Genomic DNA, 15021 nt, shown 5'->3' with positions numbered 1-15021 from the left:
CACGCATGCAAAGTCAGAAAAGAAAGGAGAAATTAAAACATTTCTCGCTTTAATACCTGCTCTTCAAAGGCGTTAACTTTTGGCGCAAAACCCTGTCTACTACTGTTCGCAGATAGGGTTTTGTGTCAAAAGGCATGGGTGTTGCATGGGAACGCCCATGTATCACCCATGTAATGCCCCCTTGGTGCTAAGTAACGCAAAGCAGTGTTTCGATTTACTTTTAGGGTACTTTCCAGCTCAGAACAAGTTTTGCACTGAAAAGTAAATTAGTCGCAAAATGTTTGTAAATCTCCCATGTAGTCTATTTTGCGCTCTTGCCCGTTGGCCTCTTTTGAGACCTCACGTGATGTATTAGTGAACTATGTTAAATAATTGATGGGTGCTGCATTATAACATAAAAATATATGTTCTGAAGCCGCTGATAATTTTCTCAATATCGCTAAACACTTAGCTTTACTACACAGTCACACACATTTGTTGTAGAGTTGGCAATTATTTTTCTGCAGGAGATGCATCTTTTGATTCTTTGACGATTCTGCATGAAATTTGACTAGTTAGTATTCATGTCACCCATTATGAGTCCAGAAAGAACAACAAGTTACTTTATGATGGAAACAGAAAAGGGGAGAGCTGGTAGGTGGCCTGTGTGCCTGTCCCACGTGAACATTAAAATGTCACATCCCTGCTTCTCCCAAAATAGTTTTCTGATTGTTGGAACTCATAAAAATGTTGCACAGAAAGTATGAATAAGGGAACATTTCTGTTAAACAATCCAACATAGTTATAATTGTAATTGCTACAATAAAACAAAGAAGAACATATTTTAAAAAAAAGCTTGCAAGCCAAGAGGCAAATTTTAATTTCAAACAAAAAATGAATCTGTTTGGCTCGCAAATTGTGGGTTTTGAGAGAGAGGGCAGAGGGTGTGGCCCAGGGGATTCCCTGTTGGCTACACCTTCAGCCCACTGGTGACTGGGCAAGGAGAAAGTCCTAGGTGCTCAGGGGCAGAGCGACTGGCCAAGGGCTTTCACAGTGTATGTTTTAGGCAGGGAAGAAAAGACACTGTGGGAATATCTGTCACCAGTGTCCTGTAGGCCCCGGGTGCAGCTGAACTGGTTGTAGGGCATAGTTGAAGGCCAGTTGCCAACCGGCTCTGTGGTCAAAGAGTGAGGGAGCAGGGCATGGGCAAAGGTCACAGCCTTCACCAGCCACATGTGCAAACTAAGCCCAATCCATAGTTTGGGAAGGGACTAGGGACCATAGTGCACCATAACAAAACTAAAACAAATAATGTGAATTCAAAATAAAAATACGCAGAAAATCCCTTGAAAAATATCAGCCAATGTGATGATGTGGTTATGATCCAAAACCCAGAAATCCCTTAAATTAGCTACCTCTTTTGAGCCACAGAACTGTAACTCCTAACCATGCCAACATTACCATTTGTGGAGTCCTTTGTGGTCATGCAGAATGTAAAGTGGCAAGTCCTAAAATTCAAACTGCTGGTGGCTAAAAGGCCAGGCCTGATTAAATGCATAAAAAGCGACTATTTGGGAGCTGGTTTTCAGTTTATTTTTCCAAAACATGTCTTACCTTTGGTGTCTAGGGTGATAAATATCTCCTGATTTTGAAGCACTATCTCCCACACTTCCAATTCCTACCTAAAACACCTCCCCCTGGTCAAGATGGTATCGTAATTCTTCTCACAACGAATGGTTAACAAACATGTCCAAGAGGTCTTTCTTACATTGAGAGACCTTTAAAAAGGTTTCTGCAGTGAAAAAACATCCCAAACGGTTTCTGTATACAGTGCATCAACGAGATAAATAATTTAATGTGCTTTGATTCTACTTACTTCTGAGATGCAAAAGAGTCCCTCATCTGAGATGCAAAAGAGTCCCTCATCTGAGATGCAAAAGAGTCCCTCATCTGAGATGCAAAAGAGTCCCTCATCTGAGATGTAAAAGAGTCCCTCATCTGAGATGTAAAAGAGTCCCTCATCTGAGATGCAAAAGAGTCCCTCATCTGAGATGCAAAAGAGTCCCTCATCTGAGATGCAAAAGAGTCCCTCATCTGAGATGCAAAAGAGTCCCTCATCTGAGATGCAAAAGAGTCCCTCATCTGAGATGCAAAAGAGTCCCTCATCTGAGATGCAAAAGAGTCCCTCATCTGAGATGTAAAGGAGTCCCTCGTGCACTGAAACGTAAGCACTCAATAGGAGGCCAATTCATAAACCAAATGGCCAACATGAGGTGAGAGAAAAATACTCCTCTGGGTGGAGCTGCAGCCCTCTCTCTCTGTATTTTAAAGAATTTGTAATAATAGGTCTTGAAGACAATTGCTCTGCAAGGCCAAAGTGTTTGCACTGTAGAAGTTATTGATCTGCAGATGCAAGATCAAAAAAAGTGTTTTGATGGTTGACTCTCCGTATTGCAGTGATGAAATGCCATATGCAGGGCACGACAGAGGAAGGGGTTGTGTAGATATTAATGTACATGCAAAGCACTATTCTCTTGACTTAAAAAGAAGTTGCATATTTATATGAGAAACTCTGTGAACCATTGATACCAGAATGGTGGTACAGCTCTAGAATGCACTAATGCAGAATGCATGCCCTCAGGCAAACCAGGTCCTAAATTACAGTTCAGGCACACTGTCCCAGTTTGCGCAGTGGCGCACCCTTACTCAAGCTTTAAGCAGACAAGGACAGTTTGCCAAATTCCCAAAAATTTGCTGTTGATAGTGCAGTCGCGAATTTGCGCCTGCACCGCGAGCAACTTATGTAAGGCACGCCGGCTGCTTGCAGCAGCGGCTCAGATCTTCACAGCAGATGGCAACCCGGGCTCACTTTGAAGAGGGATCAGGGATCCCTTGTAGGCAGGTGCAGTGTGAGTAACTACCCCACCTGCAGGGGGTTGGCTGAAGGGGGTCACTAGGACATCCATGCTCCTCCCCCAGAGAGCACACGGGGTACAGCACCTCATATGTTGTCCTGAATCAGTGCGCCTGCTGACAGCTTCTTTTTCTTTGCACCCGGGTCTGTAATATGTCATGGGCTCAGGGGGTTGCCTCAGTTTCAAGGCTTCACACCCCCATGCGGATGAGGGCACACCCTTCCACCCCACCCCCTTGGTATTGTACCAGTGCATGTTTAGCATTGATGCAATTCTTATTTCATAGGGGGCCTCACAAGTATCCGCGTCCAAAGTCCCCCTAGTGTGCAAAAAATGGGCATACCCGCCTTCTGCACCCCAGGGCCACTATCTGTAATAGTCGCTGCACAGCTAGTTGATCGCTGGCCATATCCTCAGGCAACCAGCCAAAAGCGCATGCACGGTTGTACACAGCAAATATGTCCACATGAAACCTAATTTGTTAATAGAAACAACACATTGGCCATGAACGTCAATTCACCAAAATGCCAGGGGTAGCGGAAGTGACATCACACGCTCTTTGACCTTCAGTTTCATTCACACCCACAGGCTTCCACATACGCACATTCACACTTACACACTCTCTCAAGCAAACACACACCCTCAAGCACACACACAACATGCATTTAAAAGTATTTTTTACTTACCTCAGCTGCCAGAGAGGGCAATAGTTCAGCTAATTGTATTTTTATTACTCTAATAGAGAATAATTAAACATTATATTAGTGTAATAACAAAATGAGAGAAAACAACGAGAAAGGAGCCTCACCCGACGTCCGTGAGGACGCACTGTCATTGTGTTCCCGGCACTCATTTTGCCCCCTCTGAAATCAAGAGTCGTAAAGGCAGTGCCAGGGGTCACAGGGGGCACGCCAGGGGTCGCAGCTGTGACCCCTGGTGACCCCTAAATGATCTCCATGACATTGGCCCAAAATTTTGAGCGTGCTGCTAATTGCTGGTTTCCCGGACAGCTGAATACCCGGGATTGTCAGATACCAGAGCTACTTAGCTTGATTCCACTTCATGCCGCTTTCTTCCACCACCCTGCACTTCCTGTCTTTTTATTTGTCATGCACTGTTTTTTCAGCCCTCTGTCACTTTGTCATTGTTTTGTTGTCCTTTACTTCGAAGTCCTTTTTCCCTTTCTCTCTGGATCAAAGTCTGATGATGAAAAATACATACAGGCCCCCGGCAGTGAGTGCGGTGTCCACCACCAACAAAAATAAAGCACTATGTCACAACTGATATAGGAAGCCGACTTGGGGCCAGTCGACCTGCACCTGGAACCACTTTCCAGTGGCAACATGCTAAGGCCACCCGCTGTGAGGCTACTACATGCGTTAATTCCAGCCCCTTACCCTCCCTGGATAATCTCAGACAAGGGCCTTTTGCACTTCACAACTTTCACACCTGGACCTCCACCACCTGACCCCCAGCACCTAGTTCTCTCGTTCAGTAGGCACTAGGATGCGTGAATTCATAAACAAATAACATCAGAAAAAGGAAACTAGTCTTGCTGAGGTAATGGACAGTGGAGGTTTGTCTGATTTTGAACAGGGAGAATTTCTGTACCTTAAGGACCGTGCACAAAATTCCCCCCAAACCTCCTACCACCACGAACACCACCACCTGTGAGGAAGCCCATGAATAGCGAAATGGTCCAGGCCAAGCTTGTAGGATCGGGGCATGAATAGTTGTGCAGACTCAAGGGTTCCTCTCCACCCACGGCTCAGTATCATGTATACTCTGATGTGTCGTAAGCTGACATTGGGTTCTGAGTATTCTCTTTCTCCCACCAGGTCATCCATTGGAACTCGCCCAAGAAGCTGCGGGTGAAAAACAAGCACGTGGAGTTCTTTCGTAACCTCTACCTGACCTTCCTGGAGTATGACGGCAACCTCCTGCGGAGGGAGCTCTTCGGATGCCCCAGTGAGGCTGACCACAACAGTGAAAATGTACGTCTGAACCCCCACGAGTTCCTCTGCATCCACCCTCACCCCCACCTCCTGCCCCTCCCCTGGGGACCCGCTTGGTACTGCTTTAAATTTAATGAAAAAGGTGGGGAGAGGGAACAGGGGGCCTCACATGGGTGTGGGTCTTGAGAAGCCTTATCACAAGGTGTGGCCTATGTAAATAATGCATGTGAAATACCGTCTTGTGCTTGATAAAACTCTTAAGTAGGGTCTCCCGGGCAGAGAATGACCAAAGTCAGCAGGATACTTTACCGGTTCAAGCAGCACGTTTATCGAGGGTCAAAAGAAATAAAAAATCTTGACTTGGTCATTTTAATGGTAAGTGGAACGTGAGTTATTCAGTTGAAATGCAATAATGCTTTAGGCCTGCCAACACCAATGGTGAACAACAGTGGCCACCTGTCACTCAGTCCCTGTGTCACACAAGGGGCCCTTAGTGACATTGCGTTGCAGCTCTAGCATGTGACGGGAAGGAAAGTATTATTTTCTCCAGCTGGTGAATGGCTGAAATCGAGTGCCCCAGTGTGTCCTGGTTGAGTGTGCATCTCTTGAGTTAGCCAGGCAGGGCCTGGCCCACTTGGAGCAATACACATTGGACTGATGCAGGTGTCAGGCCTGTGCCTGGATCTCCAGGGCCTGCGCCATATGGTGTGTTCGCCTGATCCCTGAACCCCACTAGACTATGATATTCACCCTGCAGGCTTATTTCACCCCGAGTAAACTCCTGATTCCACCTTGTGACAGACCTGGGGTGCATTGTTGGAGCTCCCGGTGGAAAGGGGGAAGGGTACGGACCTCAGTAGACGTTATTTTGGTGGAGGTTGACCGGTGGGGCTGACAGCACAGAGATTCACTGGAGAGCAGTGAGTGCCAATGTCCTGACGGGATTCAGGTGCATGGACAGAGCTGTGGAGGCTGAGGGGTACATTTGCCCGATAGGATGGCAGAGCTCAGGGATGCTTCTCAGGCTGGTATACAGCCGTGTGCAACCTCTGGTCCGGCTGAGGCGCACTAGATCTGATTGGAGGCACTTTGGCGAGGTGTGTTGTCGGAGTTCTGTTTCCCTCCAGCCAGCACTGTTGCATACCTCTGACGGGAGTAAGGTGCACTGACAGTCGGCGAGGCTCTTCTCGCAGTGAGGAGGTGCACTGAGAGAGCTGCTCCGGATCAGTGCCCCCGCGGCTGCCACCCTCACCTCAGCGCACAAGTCCGTTCTGTTTAATTAGGAAAAGGAGGTCAGACGCAACAGGAGTGAGTGAAACAGAATTCAGTAAGAGGGGTGACGGAGATGATGAAAGAGTTGTGTGGACTCTGCGTGGGCACCTGTCCTCTCTCTGAGCCTCCTGCAGACCTCTGAACCCCTTCCCTGGCTGTGTTCTTGTCAATGGCAGAGGCCTCGCGGGGCATCCTGGGAAGACTCCTGAAGGGGTCGCGCATGCGCTGCTGCCTCGCGTAGAGCACACCGCATCTTTACTTTAGAATTGAGAGGGAGGGCTCTGGGGAGCCCCAGCGCTGACACCCTTCAAGTCAGGCCTCTGCTGCTCATGACCCTGCCTTTCACCCCATCTGTTTACACCATCAGTCCTCCTCCTCTGCAGGAATCTGGGGTTCTCACGTAACCAAACTGGGCCAGATACCCTGGCTGCAATTTTAGCCAACTGAAGTGGTGACCCTAAATATTCTGTGGGTGTGTCCAGAAGTGTTGTCAAGACGATTGGTGCCGGGGTCTTGGGAGTAGTGGTTGAGAAGCAGCCTGTGAATTCTAGTCCCTGAGACAAGCTCTTCGCTGGGGACTGAAGAGGTTTTCTGAATACACATAGGATTTTGCAGCCCAGCCACATTGGATTCAGGAATGTTAAGGATGCGCAGGGCCATGAGCTACCTGCTGCATTCTGCATTCAAGTGACCGGTCCACCGCGTTTGCTGCACCTGAGTAAGGGAACTAGCTGGGAATGCCCCAGGATGGTTGATTAGCATCCTTTAGCATCAAGTGGCTCCGCACGAACAAATACTTGACTCACTATCACACAAGCCCTCATCACGAGCTGAGTAGACAATGGCAACACCCTCTACGATGGGATGTTTACACACCTCCTCCAAAGACTACAGGCCTTCCAGGATGCTGCAGCTGGACTCATACTCAACCTCTCCGGACGGACCCATATCTCCCCACCCCTCAAGCACCTCCACTGGCTCCCAGTACAGAAGAGATCACAATTCAAGCTACTGACCCACACATACAAGGCCCTTCACAACCTAGGACCAGCCTATATCAACCACGGCCTGCACTTTCACCAACCGGCCAGACAACTTCGCTCTGGCTCTGTAGCACTCACCCACACTCCTTGCATCAACAGACGCTTGAGCGGAGGACGCTCCTTCTCTTACCTCGCAGCAAAAGCTTGGAACGACCTCCTCCTGCAGCTCCGGAGCTCCTCATCTCTACCAGAATTCTGGAAAGCTCTCAAGACCTGGCTATATGACTGAGCTTATGGCATCCTGCGAGTGCCTGGATACCCTCTTGGGTGATTAGCTGCTCTGTACAAATCGACTGAATAATTTGTGACCAGAGCAGTGATGGGCTATTAGAGCTTAGAAGCTATCTGAGGAGACAGACGGTGGGAGAGTTTCTAGGCAGACAGAGTTGTGCTGTCATCGATGTCCTGTTCACTGTGTGTATCAGTGATTGGGATCAGGCCCTGGGAGCTCTCAGCACTAACCCTTCTAAGCACTAGTACGGTGACACGAGTGATACTACTTCTGTGCTGTTTATGCTCTCAGAGTACCTACTCTCGCTTAATTTCCAGTTGGTTAGCCTGGGAAAGACATAGATAGCATTGTTTGGCAAGTTAAAGTCTGCCCCCTGTTGGAACCCCGGGGTGATGTTGAAGGAGCTCCTTGACACGGTGCGAGCACAGATAACCAGCTCGCGTGGCAAGCTCTGCTCGAACAAAGGGTCTTGGGTCACCCGCACTCCTTCCTGACATCCCTCCCTCCTTTAGTGCTTAGAAGCATCGGGTAGTGTCCATGTAGGGTGATGTGTTAGCATATGTCCTCACACCCACATTCCTGAGCTGGACTCAATCACTTCTGCAGTGTGGGAGGCGGTTCTCTCTCCCCACAATCCGTGCACCATCCCTTCCATTGTAAGGGACAGAGCCCGCCCGGTTTCAGTCCAGTTTAGGGAGCCAGAACCGCAGGGCGTGCATTAAGTAATCAGTAACGCACAGCTGCGGATGCATTAAGACAGTGGCAAGACAACTGGGTGGCCATAAATAACAGTGCAGTGCCTCAGGCTGTGCAGCAAGTGAGCTGTGGTGAATGGCATGATGTGCGTCTGAACTTGAGGGGAATCGGGGGAGAAGAGGGGCTATGGGGGTGGTAAAGGGGCCCTGAAAGCCCTGTATCTAATAGCCCTGGAATGGGTAATGGAGGTGGTCTGGCCTTCATGGCTGGTGCCCTCGGGTTTATACATTCTCTCCCGAGGTCCCTAAACCTTAGGTAATGAGGGGGAGAGGATATGATGTAACAACCAGAGCTGACTACGTTGGAGCTGAGAAACCAGGTCTCTGCGTCGTCTCAACATCCTGTGATTCTGGCCAAATCACGTAATCTCCCCGTGCCTACCAAAAAATGAATATGTCCTTGTGTAACGTGATTGGTGCTCCTGTAAAGCGCTCCAATACCTTTGGGTCGAGTTTGCGCTGTAACCTATAGCACAATAACCTATGCGCTGCAACCTCTAGTGCAATAACTTTTGCACTATAACCTATAGCACATAGTTATATAAAGCTACAACAAAAAAATGTGTTCCGTTCACAGCCAATCAGTTCATGCATGTGATAACATTAACCCCTGGTTGCTTCTTCACAGCTCCAGAAACAGCTCTCGGAGCTGGACGAGGACGACCCCTGCTACGAGTTTCGGAGGGAGCGCTTCACGGTGCACCGCACTCACCTCTACTTCTTGCACTACGAGTACGAGACGGCGTCTGACGGCACCGACGTGACCCTAGTGGCGCAGCTCTCCATGGACAGGTAAAGATCCTCGACCCCAAAGGCAGACCAGCCACTACCAAATTCTGGAGAATCACAGACCTATGACAATAGGACTGAGGTAAAGTCACTTACAAGTTGGACATGTGGGGGACTCGGCCCCAGCCTTTACTGGTTTGAGAAGCAGTAGAGCAACTTGTCCCTAACTCTCCCTGAAAACTGTGCTTTAGCACTCAGCTGACTTGAATTGTGTGCTGTTATAAGTTTGATGCGCCTAGAAGTGATTGGGTTTGTAGTGTGTAGAATATCATTGGTCGAGCATGTCGGCTTTTGCACACACTGCCCCTCTCTCCCTAATCAAACATGTTTAAAGCTCCAAAAGGTATAGCGTGAGCCTGTGTCTTGTCCTCAGGATGGAAATATAATCATCACTGTGCAATAAAACAGTAAAACGTAGAAGCACAAAGTAAGCCCTGAGTTGAAATTTTATTTATTATCATTTCATTCAATCTTTTCACCTTGGTTGTCTGAAAGTAGTGAATCATAATAAGCAACTGAGTCCCTGCATTTGTTCTGTATCCTACTTAAAATCAGGATGTTTTCATGTCCAGCAGTGCTACAGGAATTCATAAACTCCTTCTTTTTCTAGCCAACCCTGAGATGGGCAGGTGAACAATGTGGCTTCTCCCTAGCCTTTCTCTTCTGTCTGTTCATTGAGGCAACTTGTTTCTTGGGGTGGGTGCATGGTGGTGTATATGTTTTGAAGATCAGAGGCAGCGCCTGATCACCACCAAAACCAAGGATTGATAAAAGTGCACTTTGTTCTCCCACGATACTTAGTATGCCTCTCGGAAGCATCAGAAACTCGCTGGTCCAACGATGGGTGCAGTGGATCTCTGGGGATGAGGAAGTGGGTCGAACCGGTGACCGCGACACAGAGTGACAGAGCTAGCAGTGGATCTAAATGAACTGCAAAGAGTGTAGGGCAAAGCTCACAGACGTGGCATGGATTACAGCAGTGTGAGTTGGTTAGGCACATTTGAAAGCAGCGTTGTATGATAATGGAGTGATTGGTTAGTCCTGGTATTTGGGGGATGATGAAGTTATGTAGACCGACCGGTACCGTGTTTTATTGGCCCTCTGTCTGAATGTGCCTCCCCTCTCTCCTTCCAGACTCCAGATGCTGGAGGCTATCTGCAAGCACTGGGAGGGACCCATCAGCCTGGCCCTTTACCTGTCTGACGCTGAGGCCCAGCAGTTCCTGCGGTATGCCCAAGGCTCAGAGGTTCTTCTGAATCGCCAAAACGTAGGCTACCACATTGTCTACAAGGAAGGCCAGTTCTACCCAGTGAATCTGCTGCGCAACGTGGCAATGAAGCGTGTGACTACGCCGTACATGTTCCTCTCGGACATCGACTTCCTTCCCATGTATGGTCTCTATGAGAGCCTCAGGTAAAGGAGTGGGGGGTAAAAGAACATGCAATAACTGTGAAAACATTCATTTGTTTTGTGCAAGAGACCTAGTAAGCAAGAGGTGCAAAATGGCTTGGGGCAGCGGTAAGATATAAGTTTGGGGTGTTGCATTGTCCTGAACTCTAAAACCATTGCACAAGGGAGGGGAATTTAATATTAGAATTGTGGTCGGACAAAGATAAATTGTGTTGGTTTCCCTCCAATGAGATGTGGTGTGACATGCAAGAGATGAGATACTGTATTCTCAATTTTCTGAAGCCAATGGACCAGGGTGGAGATGTAGGAGCATCTACACCAGGCTTCTCCAACGAGTAGCTCGTGAGCTACTGGTATCTCTCCAGCTAGCTGTAAGAAGGTCTCCCATGTGCAGTCCAGTGAACTAAAATAGAAGCTTCTGCTTGTTTGAATTATTATATGTATACCAACATTGAAAAACATTTATTTGAAATGAAAATATGTGTATTTTCTAATTCATAAGCTGATATTTAGAGAGGAATGGTTGAATTTCCAAAATATATTTAAAGTTGACAATTGAGTGATAAAAATCAAACTGTGTTGAGGAGATGTTTTACAAATATTGTTACCTTGGTGCCAGGGCATTGAATGTATGGCTGTTATGTGTTACCCATGTAGAGCCATTCCACACTGACAACACACATTTTACTTTACTACTGACAACTGTGCCTAATGCACGGAGGTGATTTCCATGGGCATCATTTAGGGGTCACCAAGTGTCACAGCTGTTCTCCCTGGCTTGCCCCTGTGACCCTTGTCCTCTTAGGTAGCAACATCAGTGGCAAGAAAACAGAAGCAGCACACCCTTATTGACATCATGCTTAATCTTTGTTTTCCATCCATTTTTTATTACATTAATTAGTGTGCTTGTATGCGACAGAGCGTGTGTGTTTGCCAGCATGTGCCTATATGTGGGAGCGTGTGAGTGAAAGTGAGTGAGAGTCAGTGACAGGTAGTGAGTGAGTGAGAGTCAGTGACAGGTAGTGAGTGAGAGTCAGAAAAAGAGAATACATGGGATTGTCAGTGAGTATGAGTGACTCAGAATGAGTGCCATTAAGAGTGAGTGCACGAGTGAGAGTATGAGTGAGAGAGTGACAGGTTTAAATGAAGGACAATTGAGTGAGTGTGAAAATAAGTGAGCATGAATGAGAATGACCAAGTAAGTATTAATAAGTAGGATTGAGTCAGAGAAAGAATGAATGAGAGAGTGAGTTAGAACAAGTCCAGTATAGTGAGTAAGAATGAATGATGAAGTGCGAGTGAGAATGAGTGTGAGTGAGTGAACATGAGCATGTGCTTTAGTTTTCGAAAATACCCGGTGTTCTTCAGCCATGTTCTTTTGTTCTTGTGCTGATGGGGCCCACCAGTTTTCCTGTGTGCACCTTTAATGAAAGCAGAGCTCTAATGTATATTCCAGTAGACCTGGTTTGTGTTAGGTTGTGCTCCATTTACCAATGTGGCGTGTACGTGTGGGCCGGATTCCTTGTAGATGAAGCTCATAAAGGCTGAGGCAGATATAGAGGATGTTTGGTCTCAATAAAAGTAGATATAAACTGTGGAAAAGACACAATACTGGCTACATACCCAAGTAGATGGAACTCACAATACATGTCATCAGCTGTTAGCACCATCATGTACATAGCATGGAAAGATGCTGATAATCCCCCAGTTCTGACATCTGCATGTCTCTGATGGGAAACATGGACTAAAACATCATGGTGAAGGTAGGGGTAGCTCACCTTCACTAGCACATCCTTTGGGTGCAATGCAACTGATTCCAGCGCCCAAGAAGGGAAAATGTGGTTTAGTAGCTTAATTCTCAACTGTGGGATCATGAAATCTTTACTTCTGACCCTCGCTTCCTAGCCTGACTGAAGTGTTTGATCATGGGCGAATCAATTTATCTTCCCGTGCCTTGTTTATTTTATCTAGCAAAACATGAAGCATGGAAGGAAGGCTACTACACAGTTCTCGGTTTAATATACCAAGGTCAGAAATATCAAGTCCTTGGAGGGCAGGAACATTTACGGTAGCTTTTTTTTAAAGATATAAAATTCCTTTGGACCATTTCATTCTCCTCAAATTTGGTCTTGTTTTTGAGAAGTTGTCTGCTATATATATTTCTGCAAAATCATATACAAATCTGGAAAAGAATTTGGATAAACCGAAAAACGATCTCACATCATCTATGCTTGTTGGAGTTAGAGACGTACTAATTGCTTCAACTAAGGACGTTTTAGGTTTAAGCCCTCTTTACCTAACGTGTGCCCCAAAGAAGTGACTTTGTTCTTTGCAAAATTACACTTAGAATGTTCTACAGTGAGACCATTCTCATTTAAAACTTCAAGAACCTTTGCTAATCTCAAATTTGTTGTCTCAAGTTCTTCCCAAACACAAGGATATCATCCTGGAAGCAGATTGTCCCTTTGAATTGACCAAGAATTTCTACATACAAATTCCATACTGAAATCTTTATCATTAGATTAGATTTAGAATAAGAGTACCGAAAATCCAATTGGCTATAACCACAGACATATGGGATGTGCCCGTAGCTAGCATAGGTTCATTGTCCCGGACGTTGCACCCTACAACTTGTCACAACATTGAAGTAAAATGCAGAGGCATGGGCAGTAAGTAGCCAGTAATTTATTTCCAACCTGCACCCAGGGTAACATTCCCTTCAACCAGTACCACCCATCTCCAAATGCCCTGTGGAACTACAACAGCATTCTGATTCTGGTACGGCAAGGTGAGAAGAGTGCGGGGGAAAGCGGTGCAATACTAGGATAATGACACATACCGTGTACTGTGGTGGATGATGACACAAATAGTAATATAGCCGCAGGCAAGGCCCGATAACGAGGTAGAGGGCCTTCAACTACCGGTATAGCCTGAAGCCGAAGAGCTATAAGTCTGTTAGAACATTCCACCCACTAAGAGTAGAATGTTTTACATTAAAAAGGGAGAAACATGAAGACAAACTTTGGAATGTTGGAGCTCCGTGCTTATCCCACCATTATACACCCAGAGCTATTCCATTGTCTTCAATGAAGCTCTCAACATTCCAATGTTCTAATTCTTTGTACACAATAGTATGTCTACGTTTTAAGGCTCCCATGTTCTGTAAACGACCGTAAATCGTACATTTGGGTTATTCCTTCTTCAGCGTGCCACTGCCTCCTCGGTAGGTTTGCACTATACAAACAGTGATTCTCCACAATACATACATAAAATCAGTGCCGGCTCCTACACCATTCTAGGCCGCCACAGCTTTTATCCCTGCACATATAACTCCAATGCAATGGATGCCTTTCTTTTCTATATTCTCTTAGTAAAGCTCTTGGACCTAAGCCATATAAAATTAAAAGCGGGTAGGTGCATTATGCTTAGAATAATGCAAAGGGGCTTTTAACACAGGTGACTGCTTCGAAATCGGCAGCAGTCGGCTGGCAGCAGAGAACCCACCCCAATGTCCAGAAGGGACTGCACGGGGCCCTAGAACAGATGGGATCATGGAGGGCTGACCGGAAGCACTGAGGGCTTTATCCACGCTGGGAACCTACGTACTGCGCAAAGCACTAACTCTGGGGCAGGCAGTGCCGCTGCAGTACTCACGCCCTCTGTGAGTATCGAACCAGAGGCAAGGACACTGTCTGAGGCACTGCTGTGGGCTGTCCACTGAGGAATCTCTCCCATGCAAATAAAGCACAATTAACTCTATTTTCATGCCTTGCACCAGCCCTCGAGCAGGCGGCATGTGCAGTGTGCCAGCGGGGTGAATCCGCGACACAGCGTAGGGATGGGGAGCTTGTTGCATCATCAGCATCCTCAGGGCATGTTTAGCACGTGCCTCGTTGCTGCTTGGATGGAGTGCATTGACAGCTGGTGGCACTCTCTTTACCTCTGAGGATGGCAGAGGAAAGTTACAGCCTAGCCTAATCATAAACTTTTAATAGATCTGGCACAGTACCCACATCCATGAGAGACATCGCCAAGTCCTGTCACCGGTCCCTGGCCCTGCTGGAGTAAATATGGCCCACAGTATAGTTTTAAAGTCAGGAAGGCGCATGTTATTCCGTTCACTTGCCTCATATATTGAAACTGCTTGATCGTCAAATGATACCCGCATGAGACCACCACTGGACCAGCACTGCTTTGTTGCGATGTGAGCGCGGGCTCGCTGCAGCTCCCCCTGGACACCTTGTGACTGCCAGAAACCTTTCCCACTGCAACCTAGAGCGGGCAATCTAGCAAATTTGGAGAGCGAGCCAATGGTCTGGCTTGGCTTTAAGAGCCCATGCACTAGCCGAGCCCTGAATTTTTTGCCCAGTAAATCGTACACCAACCATCATTTTAAAATATGATTAAGACGGTCTTTTTGAAATTCAAAAGTGTATTTCTTTAATATTCGGAACAGTCTCACTGCTTTGAGAAGCAGTTTTTAAACGTGAATTCAGAAACATTCATGCTCTGCCCCTGCCCTGAGGACAATGCTGTTACTGAAATGAAAGGAAAGTATGTTGGCATGTTTATCCTATAGGTGGTCTCCTTTCTCCTTTCTTACTGTAGATGGAGCGACATTATAGTCTATTGAATGAAACACATGAAAGGTGTGCTTTTATAGTGCAAACA

At 46.8% G+C, this 15021-nt stretch overlaps 1 protein-coding gene across 3 annotated transcripts in view; it reads left to right on the top strand.

The window, feature by feature from the left end:
- The window catches only part of LARGE1 (LARGE xylosyl- and glucuronyltransferase 1), a 755508-nt gene that overhangs the window by 679003 nt on the left and 61484 nt on the right, over positions 1-15021 (top strand). For all 3 annotated transcript variants that reach the window (XM_069227932.1, XM_069227934.1, XM_069227933.1), the window contains exons 10-12: positions 4733-4888; positions 8780-8943; positions 10075-10353. In XM_069227932.1, coding sequence (XP_069084033.1) covers positions 4733-4888; positions 8780-8943; positions 10075-10353 — 599 coding nt within the window. The remainder of the gene's footprint in view (positions 1-4732; positions 4889-8779; positions 8944-10074; positions 10354-15021) is intronic.

Source organism: Pleurodeles waltl, chromosome 4_1 (assembly GCF_031143425.1).
Source record: "Pleurodeles waltl isolate 20211129_DDA chromosome 4_1, aPleWal1.hap1.20221129, whole genome shotgun sequence".
In the NCBI taxonomy this organism is placed as follows: domain Eukaryota; kingdom Metazoa; phylum Chordata; class Amphibia; order Caudata; family Salamandridae; genus Pleurodeles; species Pleurodeles waltl.
This window is presented reverse-complemented; position numbering and strand designations above follow the sequence as displayed.